General features: G+C 44.4%; 1 protein-coding gene across 3 annotated transcripts; it reads left to right on the forward strand.

The window, feature by feature from the left end:
* The first annotated feature begins 3,955 nt into the window (after positions 1 to 3,955).
* On the forward strand, positions 3,956 to 13,318 carry LOC111157457 (small nuclear ribonucleoprotein 13). Of its 3 annotated transcripts, none has more exons than XM_022518872.1 (3): positions 3,956 to 4,055; positions 11,150 to 11,270; positions 12,080 to 13,318. In XM_022518872.1, the coding sequence occupies exons 1-3, from the start codon at positions 4,053 to 4,055 to the stop codon at positions 12,340 to 12,342; spliced, it is 387 nt and encodes a 128-aa protein (XP_022374580.1). In that variant the 5' UTR covers positions 3,956 to 4,052; the 3' UTR covers positions 12,343 to 13,318. The 3 variants fall into 3 exon arrangements, with proteins under 3 accessions (XP_022374580.1, XP_022374579.1, XP_022374581.1); XM_022518871.1 differs by lacking the exon at positions 3,956 to 4,055 and adding an exon at positions 9,416 to 9,707 and having other exon boundaries at positions 11,190 to 11,270; XM_022518873.1 differs by lacking the exon at positions 3,956 to 4,055 and adding an exon at positions 9,619 to 9,707.
* The last annotated feature ends 1,767 nt before the right edge of the window (positions 13,319 to 15,085 follow it).

Here is a 15,085-nt window from a genome sequence, read left to right on the forward strand (position 1 = left end):
TGTTAGGGAGTTGGAGGGCAGGACTGGTGTGGCTGACTCAGCCAGTTTGGGATGAGGTAACCCCTGCCTCACAGCACTCCTGTCACTGAGGCTACCTCACAAAGGAGCTTCAGCCTCCGTTCCAGCCCCTGAACCTGGCACCAGAGCTGGCTAACATGCCCTTAGTGCAGGTAAGGACAGCGTTGGGAAACTGCCCAGAAGGGAATTAAAAGGAAGAATTTGTTTCACATATCCCATCCTCTGGAGGGAAGAGATTACATTTCTCCCTATGTGATGGGGTAATGTAACTTGCAGTTTATATGATCTCTTTCTTCCCATCAGATACTTTCATCCATGTGTCCATCTGTCTATCCACTACCAAACATTAAGTAATGAACACTGTATTGAACATGTGTATTCTTGTTTGAACACCCAGCATTCCTTCCTCTTTGTTCACAGTATTCTGGTTTTCTGTTGGGGGTTACTTTTCCCATCTCAGGATTGGTAGAGGAAGGAATAAATGCTACCCTGAACACTGTCTTTCACCCAAAGGTTATATTCAAAATATTGAATAGTGGAGTAGGAAAGGGCATCAGTCAATTGGATGGGCCAGGCCTTAGCCCTTTAATAGCTGCATTATAAGTGTTCCTGAGCATCCCAGGAGGGGGCATCACCTACTTGCCAACCAGTTGGGATGTATTTCTCTATTTTAAGAACCCAGTATCCCACATGGTGTATTCTGGCTGAATGTTACTCCAGCTTATATCTGATACTCTCTCATAGATCCAGGACAGTCAAGGAATGGAGGTGTGACCTAAGCTTGGCCAACGAGGCTTTCTCTGCCAGGGCTCTAAATATCAAGATCAGAGATTCAAGGTGGGGAGAGGAAGTTGGTGAGAAAAAAAAGAAAGAAAAGCAGCCCGTGACAGCTAGGAACTGGCCCGTTTCTACCAGTTAAGACTTGGTATTGCTAGGAGATGCCTTGACACTCACAGCTGGGTCTTGGTATTCTCCTGATCAGTATAAACAATTTCATAGATTATCAACATCGGACAAAACCACTCTATGATAATCAAGACAAAAACAAGACCACTCTTTAATCCCATCTGAACAAAGACAAAAACATGAATATTATTGAAACCACAAAAATCACCAAATTCCTCTTCTTCTGGCTAATATGAGTGACTGCTATTTCTTTATCAATTACAGCTTTAGCCCCACTTTATTCCTTCTGCCTTGTAGATAAGATTATTAAGATACCCAATTATAGGGGTACCTGGGTGGCTGAGTTGGTTAAGTGGCCAACTCTTGATTTTGGCTCTGGTCATAATCTCGGGGTCGTGAGATTGAGCATTGCATTGGACTCCACATTCAGCAGAGAGTCTGCTTGAAATTCTCTTCCTTTCTCTCTGCCCCTCCCCCTGCTCATGCACTCTCTTTCTCTAAAATAAATAAATAAATAAATATATATATCTACCTATCTTAAAAAAAAAAAGATGTCCAATCACAGAATTATTCACACTGCCTGACGGCATCTAACCTAGAGCAAACCCCTCAATTTCTTGAACCCTCCCTAAAATCACCTATTACAACATAAATCCTACAGTAAATCCTTCCCAACACCCTCTTATTGAGAAGGCCTATCATTGCCCACAATGTGCATTCTCCCTTGATGCAATAAGTAATAACATTATAAGGTGTGTTCCTGCTAGTCCTTGGCTGGAAGGCACTGACAGTGGAGTGAGACTGTAGGGCTGCTACTGCTCTCACAACCAATTCCTGTGGAATCTGTGGGCTCCACAACAGAGTTTTTCTCAAACTCCTTTTTGGTTGCTTGCCAGCAAAAATCCCTAAGTGAAACAGGCACTACCTTTGGGCCAGGCATAGTGCCAGCAGATAGGTATCCAAAGTACCCAAGGCATCTACAAGACCTGCTCTCATGGAGCTCTTGGTGTGGTTGGAAAAGTGGGCACTGAATAAAGGCGATGTTGACAGGTGCTGTAACAGGCAAGGACACAGGACTGTGGGTCCACCCGGCAGGGGCAGTTACCTGATCTGGGTGATCAGGGAGGCTTCACTGAAGAGGTGATGAATTGAAGTTAGCTTAGCAAAACAGTGGAGCACATTCCTCTCAACAAAGGTTGATGGATGGGGTTGGAGAAATTGGGGTGTTCTCGGGGTAGAAAAAAGGTGGGTACATCTGTTATCATTGGGATGCAGGTGGGGACTGGTGGAGAGGAGCCTAGTAAGCCATGAAAAGGACTTGGGTTTTTAAGCACAGAAGTGTGGTAAAGGACAAATTTATAAGACGGATTGATATTGAGCTTATGTCAACATTTATGAACTTACTAGCAAGAGAAACAACAAAATCAAAAGTGTGACCTAGCTTTAAGAGAATTTGGAAACTGAGTCATTATATAGTTGGGAAACAATTAATTAGGTGAGATGTGCTGTCTCTTACTCATAGTACTCAAAACTTCACGTCCCCATTAGTCTTTACTGAGGAGACCTGAGATATGATGGTCCTAGGTGCCAGGTAAGCCAAGTAACAACTGGAAATTGTTTATAAAGTATATCTAAAAATCAAGTGATAAGGACACATCTATAACTGTAAATTGGAATAATGTTTAATTCCCCAATAATGGTGGTTGGTAGGTTCCATTAATATGGAAACATAAACAGGATCTGAAAAGTGAGCAGCACAATCCAAACCACAGGTTCTGCTCTTACACAGGAATCATCTGTGGGCATTTCTTAATTTGGAGACAAATTTTGTTCTTTGACAAATTTTCTAGGATTTGCATGAAGTGAAGTTCAATGGAGCCATTTTTTATGTAATTCATGTTCCGTCCTGGAGGCAGTTCAAACCCATTCTGTTGCCCCATACCACAACTTGTCTCAGGCAAAGCAGCCAGATGTGGTGGAAGTAATCGGGGACAATAGCCAAAATCCCAAGGCCCAGTTCTGATTCAACCACTGCCTCACTCTGTGACTGTGGGCAAGTAGCTTCCCTTCTCAGGGCCTTGGTAGCTGTAAAATGAAGAGATTGCTGCGTGATTCCTAAAGAATCATGCTAGGGCTCTAACTCTAGGTTTCCAAAATGATTAACTGGAACTAGCCTATAATGGTCTAGTTTTGGCTAGATCCAAATAGTCCCAAGATGTGTTTGGCATCATGTAGGAGAGAAATGAGTAAGGGCCCTAAGGACTCTTGGAGGTGGCGAGGCATGAGTCTAGCTTTAAATAATGGAGATTTGGAGCAGCATAGAGAAAAGAGCAGTATGCTGGGCAGAAGAAAGTCGGTGTCCTATGACATCTCTAAGCTCAACCTGACGGAAACTCAACCCTCACCCCCCAACCTGCTCTTCTTCCTGAATTCCCTACTCAATGGATTCCATTTCTGGTGGACTTCACATTTCTCACCAGTGTTTTAACAAGGATATCTAAATATGGGGGCGCCTGGGTGGCTTAGTTGGTTAAGCATCTTCTTTCCGCTCAGGCCATGATCCCGGAGTCCTGGATCCAGCCGGGATCCAGCCCCACTTCAGGAGCAAGGTGCCTGGTTCTCCCTCTCCCTATTGCTTATGCTCTCTTGCTATCTCTCTCTCAAATAAATAAAATCTTTAAAAAGAGAAAAAGGGTATCTACATATGCAGGAAAACATTTAGGATTACCCATCTTATCTCCATACCGTTCCCTCACCAGTATAGGGTCAAAAAGATGATTTTAAAAGCACAAGAATGTCCTCAAAGATAAACAGGCAATGGAACGATGACACCATTGAAACCCGTTGGTGTGTGTGCGTGTGTGTACGCAAGTTTAATTCATTGTTCCTGCCAAAGATTTATAGTATAACGAAAACAAAAATAGCAAATTACAGGCCCTCTCCCAGAACCTACGCGGTAATAGGGCGACTTAGAGGACGAGATCCGCCCGCTTTAGTGGCGTCACTTCCGCTTCCTGCCGCTCGCGGCCATTTCCACCCTCCCGCGCAACTTTCCGGCAGAGGCGCGCGCGCTCCCGCTCTGACGTTGCCGGCGCTCCAAGGGGTGGCGGGACCGCGGAATCGCAGCTATGGTGAGTCCGTGCTCCTGGCGCGGGGGCTGGGAAGCGGGAGACTCTGGGTTCGGGTCACTCACTGGACTGCGAGGGCTTAGAACTTACGTTGGCTAGACAGTCCGGTCCGGGGTTAGACCTCCGACGACCGCGGAGTCCCAGCCTCCCGGCCCCGAGTTAGAACTCGGCAGTCGCGGGGTCCCCAACAGCCCCCCGCTCGAGGTTAGAACTCGGGAAGCCTCACGGTCCCAACTGCTGAGGTCGGGGGTACTTGACAACACTCTGTGCGCGTGGCCGAAAGCGTCGGGGGAATGGAGGAGTCCTGGCCCGACGTGGGAGAGATACCAACCCACGTGGGGGAGAGTAGGAAGTGGGGTGAGAAAACTTGGCTCCTTTTTGGCGGGGGAAGGGGAGAATCGCTAAGGATGGTGTGGAACCCAGGATTCGAATCAGTCTGCTCTACGCCACTTCCCCATTTGTGGTGTTCAGGATGGGGAGATCTAGGTCTCCGTGGGTCTGCGCCCGCCGCGAGTTACACGTGCCAGGGACTTACAGGAGGAGCCTTTGGCGCTTGGGGGCTGCGGGAAATGAGGCCCCGAAACCCCGGCCTGGTTTGAGAAAAGGCTTTCCTGGGGCGGTAGTCTCCCAAATCAGAGGTCCTGGTATTACCACGTGCAATTTATCTAAGTTGTTGGTGATCTCCACGTTTTAATCAACTCCTGTAGCTTGGTAGCTAGTTTTGTTTAGCACTTGGTAAGGAAGGAACAGCTTGCAAAGAGCTTCCACTTCCATGGTGAGGTTTAATCCTTCCAACGGAGCTTGGATCCCGTGGCCATCTTCTCCCCTCGCTTTCTCCCCACCCCCTATTTTGTGAAGCTAGGACATGGCTGAGGTTAGAACTTGAAACCAACTCATCTTAGGCAATTCCATGAAAAGTTTTGATATAGAGTGGTCTCAACCTGAACTTAAGAGAAGTTTCCCTAAACTGTAAAAGGGGGATAACGATGCATGAGCATGTTTTCATGATTAAATGATATAATGCAGGGGCGCTTGGGTGGCTCAGTGCTTTGAGCCTTCGACTACTGATTTCTGCTCAGGTCCTGATCTCAGGATCTTGGGATAGGCAGCGTGTCTGGCTCCATGCCCTGGGTAGTGTCTGCTTGGGATTCTCTCTCTGCCCCTCCTCCCTGCTTGCTCATGCGCGCATTCTCTCTCTCTCAAATAAGAAAACTTTTAAAAAAAAAATTAAATGAGATAATGCATGTTAAACAGCTAATCCTAATACTTGGTAGGGTGTTAATGAGCATGCAGTGTTTATTGTTAAATCAAAACTTTGCGGGGTATTTTTGGCTCTCTGGTGTACAGGGAGACCAAAGGGATCATGTTAGGGATGAAAATCAGCTAGCAGTATGATTTTATTCCTTCACTCCATTTAAATAACCCTCAGAAAAAATTAAAAGGTGAGTAAATACACACTAAGGAAATTTCAGTTACTATGTATGAGCCGACCTTTTATTGTTGATTGTAATTAAAACGATAAGGTGAGACCTTGTTGATGGTTTTGGGGGCTCCTGAATTCTTCCCTTTTTATGAATTTAATATTTTGTTAAGAGTTGAGAATCCTAAATTCCAGAGATAGGTTGTTGGAACTGTATTGGAAATACCTGATGGGGATGCCTGAGTAGCTCATTTGGTTAAGCAGCTGCCTTCAGCTCAGTCATGATTCCAGGGTCCTGGGATCAAGTCCTGCAACCAGCTCCTTGCTCTGGCAGGAAGCCTATTTCAGCCTCTGCCTGCCACTCCCTCTGCTTGTGCTTTCTCTCTGACAGATAGATCGATCAATCGATCTTAAAAAAATACGTAACAGTTTTTTGAAGTATACTTTTTGGAGTGATTTTTTAAAATAATTTATTTTTTATAAACATATAATGTATTATTAGCCCCAGGGGTACAGGTCTGTGAATCGCCAGGTTTACACACTTCACAGCACTCACCACAGCACATACCCTCCCCAATGTCCATAACCCCACCACCCTCTCCCTATCCCCCTCCCCTTGGCAACCCTCAGTTTGTTTTGTGAGATTGAGTCTCTTATAAAAATATGGGGGCGCCTGGGTGGCTCAGTGGGTTAAAGCCTCTGCCTTTGGCTCAGGTCATGATCCCAGGGTCCTGGGATCGAGCCCCGCATCGGGCTCTCTGCTCAGCAGGGAGCCTGCTTCCTCCTCTCTCTCTTTGCCTGCCTCTCTGCCTACTTGTGATCTCTGTCTGTCAAATAAATGAATAAAATCTTTAAAAAATAAAATAAAATAAATTAAAAATATGGAACCCTTCACGAATTTCCATGTCATCCTTGCGCAGGGGCCATGCTAATCTTTGTATTGTTACAATTTTAGTATATGTGCTGCTGAAGCGAGCACTTTTTGGAGTTGAATTAAAGTATTGGATCCTTTATTGTTGATGAACATTAGATTTTGATAAGTCAAAGACATGTGTTGTAATCTCTCAGGTAGCCACTAAAAGAATACAGATCTAAAAGTCCAAACCAGTAAATGGAATAGTAGTGTGAAAAAATAATAAACCCAAAGGACGAAAGAAAGAAAAAGAAACATATCAATTGAAACAAATAGAAGGCACAAAAGAAGTATTTGAACCGAACATATCAGTACTTATGTAAATATAGAAAGAGACCAGGGTGCCTGGGTGGCTCAGTGGGTTAAAGCCTCTGCCTTCGGCTCAGGTCATGATCCCGGGGTCCTGGGATCGAGCCCCGCATTGGGCTCTCTGCTCAGCACGGAGCCTTCTTCCCTTCCTGTCTCTGCCTGCTTCTCTGTCTACTTGTAATCTGTCTGTCAAATAAATAAATAAAATCTTAAAATAAATATATATATATATATATATATATATATATATATATAGAAAGAGACCAAGTGCTCCAATTAAGACACATTAAAGTAAAAATAGTAAATGTTTGCCAAGTTAAAAGGTATGGTGTAGCCTCTGTAAACATCATATAGAAATGGGGTTTAAGGTGAAAGGCAGGGATGCCTGGGTGGCTCAGTTGGTTAAGCATCTGCCTTCAGCTCAGGTCAAGATTATGGGGTTCTGGGATCAGCGCCTGGGATTGGCAAGGTATCTGCTTCCCTCTCCTTCCCCTGCTGATGCTTGCTTGCTCTCTCCCTCTTCCTCTCTCTCAAGTAAATTTAAAAAAAAAAAAAATTTTTTTTTAAGATTTTATTTATTTATTTGATAGACAAAAATCACAAGTAGGCAGAGAGGCAGGCAGAGAGAGAGGAGGAAGCAGGCTCCCCACTGAGCAGAGAGGCCCGTGCGGGGCTTGATCCCAGGACCCTGGGATCATGACCTGAGCCGAAGGCAGAGGCTTTAACCCACTGAGCCACCCAGGTGCCCCTAAAAAAAATTTTTTTAAGATTTTACTTATTTATTTGACAGAGAGAGAAAGAGGGAACACAAGCAGGGGAGTGGGAGAGGGAGAAGCAGGCTTCCCTCCGAGCAGGGAGCCCAATGAGGGCTGGACCATGACCTGAGCCAAAGGCAGACATCTAACGGCTGAGCCACCCAGGCGCCCCAAGTGCATAAAATTCTTTAAAAAAAAAAAAAAAAAGGATGAAATGCATCTATGAAGATAAAGTGGCTTAAAAAATAAAGTATGAATAAAAATGACATAATTACAAGAAGAAATAGATAAAAATGCAATTATATAGCATTTAAGTATATAAATGATAGATGGTAAAGCCAGAACATCAGTATGATAATAAAGGATTTGAACAGCACCATCAATAAACTCGATCTAGTGGTTGTAGTGAATCTAGTGAATAAAATTGTAATGGAAATTTGAAAACAACTCATCAAGAATGAGAATACCACACACCAGAGCATGTAGGAATTAGCTAAAATAGTACCTGAAACTTAAAATGCTTAAGTTGGAGGGAAATGAATTATAAAAGGTAGGAAAAGAATAAAAGGACAAAATACAAAACAAAAGCAGAAATTATGGAAAAATCAAATAGATCTGATTGTTACTGGGAACACAGAATCAGAAGATTTTCTTTGAAAAGTCCCCTCTGGTGAGGTTAATTAAGAAAATAAGCACAAGAGGTATAAGTAAGCGGTAGCGAACATGAAGGAGACATAATCTGCAGATATTAAAAAGGATATTATGAACACTTTGATACATATAAATATAGAAACTGAGATGAAGTGAATAAATGCCTGAAAAAAAAGGTATCAAAAACGAATTTAAGTAGAAATAAAACTTAAGGAGTGCCTCAGTCCATTAAGCATCTGCCTTCAGCTTAGGTCTTGATCCCAGGATCCTGGGATCAAGCCCCACATTGGGTTCCCTGCTCAGCATGGAAGCCTGCTTCTCCCTCTCCCACCACCCCCTGCTTGTGCGCACTCTCTCACTTCTCTCTGTCAAATAAATAATAAAATCTTTTATAAATAAATAGACTCTTAAAACTGAAGAGTAAAGAAACAAAATTAAAGTTTTTTTCATGTAGAAAAATCCTATACCTGGTTTTGAAAATAGCTTTATTGAGATAATTTATGTACTATAAAAAGTTCATCATCTGAAGTGTATAGTTCAGTGGTTTTTCATATACTGACAGAGTTGTGCAACCATTGCTGTAAAATTTTAGAACATTTTTATCATTCCTCCCCACCAAGAAACCTTAAGTCCATTAGCTAATGGATATAAAATAAAATAAGAAAGCCTATTTAAGTTGGTTTTATCTCAGGAATGCAACATTGGTTTAACATTAGAAAAACTCAGAAAATTAAAGGAAGAAAGCCTTTTTCATCTGCGTCAGCTCAGCACCAAAAAAAAAAAATCTGATAGAATTCAACACCAATTTGTTTAACAAAGAAAAAATTCTTTTTAAAATTTTTTTTATTTAAATTCAGTTATCCAACTTATAGTACATCATTAGTTTCAGAGACATTCTTAATACAGTAGGAAATAAAGGGAATTTTTTTTCTTAATAAAGTGAATTTTCTTAGCCTGAAATATCTAGGAGTAAATCTAAAAGATGTTAAGCCTTCTGGGAAAATCGTAAAGCCTTATTGAAAAGTGCTGAGTTGGGGTGCCTGGGTGGCTCAGTCGTTAAGCGTCTGCCATCCGCTCAGGTTATGATCCCAGGGTCCTGGAATCGAGCCCCGAATGGAGCTCCCTGCCCCGCGGGGAGCCTGCCTCTCCCTTTCCCACTCCTCTGCTTGTTTCCTCACTCGCTGTCAAATAAATAAAATCTTTAAAAAAAAAGAAAAAAGGAGGAAAGGAAAGGAAGGTACTGAGTATATATAAAGTGATGGACAGATTGTGCATCCTAAAAGTCTTACCGCAATCGGGATCATAGCAAATCAGATTATCCCAGCAGATTTTTATGGGCCTTGAGAGTCTGATTCTAGAGTGTATGGAGAACACCGGACCAATTAGAAGACCTTTTCCCCGCTTCTTCCGGGATCTCCAGCCCTCACTCAATACCACTTCATCCTGGGACCACTGCAGTGGTTTAGGGACGGGGCGTTTTGGTGCAATCTCGCTCTTGATGTCACTTCCGCTTACGTCATCCCTACATCACTTCCGGCTTCCCTGCGGGTGGGTCATTTCTGTGCCCTTGCGGTATCGGGCAGGAGACCACCGAGACGGACGCGATGGTGAGTGTTCCCACCGGGCCGTCACCCACGGGGTCACCACCTAGAACTGCGGTGCCGCGTGCCGCGTGCCGCGGTCCAGCCTCCAGAACCAGGGTTAGACCGGACCGCCGGGGCGAACCGCTTGTTGCTCGCGATGATAACGTGGAGTGCTCCCGAATTTTATATGCAAAATAGTTGTAAAAAGAATCCTAGGGAAAACAAATGAGAAATTCATGAAAATTGTTAAACTCGAGAGGTAGGGGTGAGGAGGAAGGAATGGTATAAGCAGCCCCCCAGTTCGTTCCGTACCTGGGTTATTTTGAAGCAAAGCCAATGACGTAGCGTTTTATTCGTAGATATTAAAGTATGTGTAAAATAAGTTTTAGCAACTGCAACTCCATTATAATTTAATAATTCCGTAACAGTAAATATCTAATACTAGAATCAAAGGCTTGATCGGATTTTTTTCTTCCCACTTGTTTCCCCCCGCAAGACCACCTGAAGGTAGATAATTTCGTTCTTCAAGGGGGGTACTGATCACATGGCATCTTACGATGTTGGTGGCTGTGTCTGAGTTAATGACCTGGTGAATACGGGTTGCAGAATGGTGGGATTTGATTGAATCAGTCCTACTTTATTAGGTGGAATAATGATACAAGAGAATGTTGGCATCTGTTTGTTACCCTGTGATAGTCTGTAGGAAAGGTAGGAATAAATGCGTTACTGTTTACCAGTTTTCAGAACACTTTTAGCTCACTGACATAGCTTTTACTTTGAAAACATGTAGATATTTTACAGATTTGAAAAGTAAGATCTTAGTTCTTTAAGTAAGCTGAATACAAAGGAACCCAATTTGTATATCAGATTGATAACCACAGGGAAAAAATGGAATAACTTGAATATAATACTATCTTTGTGGGTGAATATATATTCTATAATATAGACGGCCCTAGTCAGGTATATTCGAAGAACAAAAGGAAATTTCAACCTTGGTGAGCTTGTTGGTAGAGGTACCAACCATTTTGTTGGTACCAGCCATTTTGTATGTATTAACAGGTCAGATAAAGGAGAAAAGATGTTTTGGAAACCAGGATTCTTAGGACAGAGGAAGATTTGAATATTGAATGGGGAATGGAGAGAGAAAATTCTGTGCTACATTTGTATAAATTATACCTTCATTTTGATTCAGTAAATATGTATGACTCAAGTGGATATTGAGCCAAGAGAACCTATTTGTAATCCATTTGCTATAATATTACCAAGGAAAAGAGAGGCACATAAAAGTATATAAGCTTTAGTGTACATCATTGGACTGGGTAATTGGTAAAATTTTTTGAAGCTAATCGTTGTCTTTCTCAGTTGTTAACTGAAGTGTTTTGTGACTTGTCTGGAACAACTTCTGGTTCAGTTTTAACTGATGCTTTAATGACTACCCCCCCACACCCCCAATTCACATCCCACAGACTGAGGCTGATGTGAATCCGAAGGCCTACCCCCTCGCAGACGCCCACCTTACCAAGAAACTATTGGACCTTGTTCAGCAATCATGTAACTACAAGCAGCTTCGGAAAGGAGCCAATGAAGGTAAGGCAGCTGGAGAGTGCTTGAGGTAGAGTGATAAAGACCCTGTCTCTGGCTTAGATTTCCAATTTGGAAAGAGGGCTGGATACTCCTGATTGGAACCAGTGGATGGACTGACTTAAGAGCAGTATTTTGGCAGTAGATGCCGAAAGTTAATGGACTAAGAACGATTTTAGATCCACCAGTTGGTAACATTTTGCAGCATCTCCCTTCTGATGAGTAGGAGAGTCAGGATTTGGACATGGCCATTATGACTCCAGAGCCTCTGGTCTCATCAGTACTCCAGCATTAACAAAAACTGCCCTAGCACTGGGCCACAGTGGTTAACAACGCTGTGGGGTGATCTTGCTTGGTAAGTTGCACGTGGTGTGAGCTTTCCAGAAATGCTGCTCGTGACAAACCGGGACGGTAAAACCCCGGGTCCTTCCTTGATCGCAGAGTGTGAGAGTGCTGCACTGCAGAGTTTGTGTGAGAGCTGTTCTTGTCTACCAGGCAAGAGATGGTGGTGACTTGCGCCAGTGTGGTAGCCAAGGAGAGGAAAGAAGTGGTCTGTCTCAGGATGTGTGTTCACAGAACTGCTGGGTTTAACGTAGGGTTTGAGAAAGGCATGGAGGATGGCTAATTGATGCTTAAATCCCTTATCACTTCCCAGGGCCACTACAGGACACACAGAATTGCTTGTGCCTAGGGATTTTTGCCCAGTTTTCCTGCACCTGTGTTTCTTTTTCTTGGAAATTGTTTTGTTACAGCTTTCATGCCCAGCCCCCACACCCCCTCAATCATTGACTGACCTCCCGTCCTCCTCTCCTCAGCTACCAAAACCCTCAACAGAGGCATCTCTGAGTTCATCGTGATGGCTGCAGACGCTGAGCCCCTGGAGATCATCCTGCACCTTCCGCTGCTATGTGAGGATAAGAATGTGCCCTACGTGTTTGTGCGCTCCAAGCAGGCCCTGGGGCGGGCCTGTGGGGTGTCCAGGCCTGTCATCGCCTGTTCTGTCACCATCAAAGAAGGCTCCCAGCTGAAGCAGCAGATCCAGTCCATTCAGCAGTCCATCGAAAGGCTCTTGGTCTAAACCCCTGGCCTCTGCCCCACTCCTCACTGAATCCTCCGCCTGGGGTTGTGTATCAGACCATCTGTGTCCGCATGTGGTTTCTCCAGCTCCCTTCTCGTTGTATTCTAGTACTAAATCTGGGGTTTGCATTTTTGTATTATTTTTGTTTTGTTTTATAGGTTGTTTTTCATATATTAATCCCTCACCTCACCCCCGGTCTCTCATTCTCCTCTCTCTGCCGTCCTGTCCTCTTTTGAAAAATGAACTAATGCCGAAATCGGGCGGAGACAGAGTGATGACACCATCCAAAGGCAGGGAAGAGCCAGGATAGAGATCTGGTTCCAGCATTCAGGCGCTCACTTCCTGTTGTGTGTGGGGCAGGATGGATGTACGCGCCATTCACTTTGTATCCCCTGTGCCTGGAGTACGGAATCATTCCATACGTGTTCGCCCTCGGGGAGTTATGTATCATTTGGGGAGTAAGCATGTATTCCGTGAGGTTCTTAGGTGTATGTCCAAGAGTCACTTGCCAGTATACCCCTGCTGTCTGCTTTGGTCACGTGATGTTATTCCCCTTCTTCCCCAACTCCCAGCCATGCCCCGGAGGGTGGCAGGGCAGCATACCTAAGAGATGTGCTGCAGAGTTCCAGAGGCTGCCTGGGCCAGGTAGACCTGAGGCAGCTGACCTCGGTCTCGAAGGAGTCCAGAGGGGCTAGAAAAAAGAGGGTCAGCTGATGCTGGAATGAAGAAGTCTGGGCAAGTCACAGAGACCTGACTGGAAGCTACAGCAGAGACGTTGGAATCAAGGAAGCATCCTCTCTGGTGAATGGAGATGTCTGCAGTGGACACTTGGTACCAGCTCTGAGAGCCCTGACTCCGGTTTCCTGCCATGACGTAGGTCAGATGTATGTATTCTTTACCACTTCGGAAGGACAGTGGTAGTGTGTCATTCTTGTGAGCAACCTAATAAAGAAATATATTCATATTCCAATTTAAAGATAAGTGTGAGTCTTGGTACGTATCCAGCTAATGCCTGAACGAAGGACTGCTTAGCATTATCAGAATGGCCACAGCTCCATAAACTTTGTACCAAGAAGGTGTGGAAAAGCCAGCACCTCAGCTGATCTCTAGTCGCTCCAAGTGTCTGGTACAGACTCTGTCACTGAGGTGCTGCTCGGGCTACAAAGGGTTTCTCGGCCATAGCACTGCTGACGTTTTGGAGCTGGAGAATTCTTCACGATAGGGGGCTGCCCTGTCTGCTGAACTTTCAGCAGCATCTCTGGCCTTTACCCTCCAGCAAGTCAGGACCAGTCTCCCACCTCCAAGACAGTGCCAGATGTCCCCTGGTGGCAAAGTCACCCTAGCTGAGAACTGTTGCAGAATGAGGGCTCCTAGTAGCCTTTGGCATATGTTAGATGGGTGGAGGGGAAGGTGATGATGGAAGCCCCTGCCACCTCACCTGCCTCTTCTGCCTGTTCTCTTAGGGTCAGCACTGTGAGGTCCATGTCCCTCAGCAAGAGTTTTTCTCCCGAAATGTAGATAACTGGATACCACAATGGCCGGATGAGTGAGGATTTTTAGTGTCTTTTCGACCAGCTTGGGCCCATATGCAGGCAACCTGGAAATCACCCCATCCTGCGAAGGCCTGTTCTGTGCCTACCAGGCTAGTCCTTTCTCCCAGCTCACTCCAATGTTTACATACCCCTATCCGATCCCAAGCAGTTTTATATTTGTGGATGGTGGAGTCTGAGATACTTACCGTCTTTTGTGGTGCCCATACACTTATAATTATACTTTAAAAGATGGAAGTAATTCGGGGGATGCAAAAAAATCAGGAAGTCTGGATCTCTACCTAGGTGGAAACATCCATCTCCACTAGAGCCCTAAGGAGTGGGGTGGGGCAGGGGCTCCTAGGATCTTCACCCCTAGCGCCCAGTTAACCCTGGAGTGTTAGCCCAGTTGCCACAGACACAACGGAGGCCTTCGAAGGGCAGGGTGTTCGTCCGATCCTGCGGAAAAAATTGGCTCTTTTCCCTGCTCCCAGTGGCCTCCGCTGCCTGTCTGGTGCCTGCCACTTCGCTATGTTCTGTCTTCGCTCAGTGTTTCACATTTGGTTTCTCCAAACCTACTTTCTTCTCGTATTTGATGTTCCTTTACTGCACTGGTGGCTTTCTCCTCATGCCAGTCTCGATTCAAGTATCACTTATGGAGGGCCTGAGGTACAAACTACCTCATTTCTCCTTCCCCCAGCCCTGCGACATTTGATTTTTAACTTGTCCTTAACTAGTATCAGGGGTTTGTTTTCTGATTATTACCCTCATGAGAGAGCAGGAATTTGTGTGATGCCCTAGCACCCGTGGTGGTGCCCTAACACAGATGCTCCAAAAGTGGAGAACGAGTAATTCCTAAAGCTAGACACGCAAGCAAGGACATCTAGTAATTTCCATCCAGCCATCTATGAAGTTGGTTGCAGAATTTTGCATATAAACATTCTGGAGAGAATCCAGTGGCTTTCATCAGGTCTGAAAGGGTCTTCTGACCCCAAACGAACACTGGTTAGTAACTCCTGTTTTAGCCTAAGTTTCCTGAGAGGACCCATGATTAAGGAATGTTTTTTTGGGGGGGGGGGTTGTTTTTTGTGTTTTTTTTTGTTTTTTTTTTTTAAGGAATGTTTTTTACATTTGCAATAATGACCTTGCTAAAGGCCATTTGTAGCATGTTAAGTACTAAACAATAAATTTACATTATTTTTAATCCCAAACTG

The sequence above is a fragment of the Enhydra lutris genome, unplaced genomic scaffold (genome assembly GCF_002288905.1).
Source record: "Enhydra lutris kenyoni isolate GAN:26980312 unplaced genomic scaffold, ASM228890v2 scaffoldscaffold55, whole genome shotgun sequence".
Taxonomy (NCBI): Eukaryota; Metazoa; Chordata; class Mammalia; order Carnivora; family Mustelidae; genus Enhydra; species Enhydra lutris.

Coding starts and splice junctions, on each gene's coding strand:
- LOC111157457 (XM_022518871.1), top strand. CDS start 9,434: ATGGGCCTTGAGAGTCTGATTCTAGAGTGTATGGAGAACACCGGACCA. Junction 9,708..11,189: donor CCACCGAGACGGACGCGATG/GTGAGTGTTCCC, acceptor ACCCCCTCGCAG/ACGCCCACCTTACCAAGAAA. Junction 11,271..12,079: donor TCGGAAAGGAGCCAATGAAG/GTAAGGCAGCTG, acceptor TCCTCTCCTCAG/CTACCAAAACCCTCAACAGA.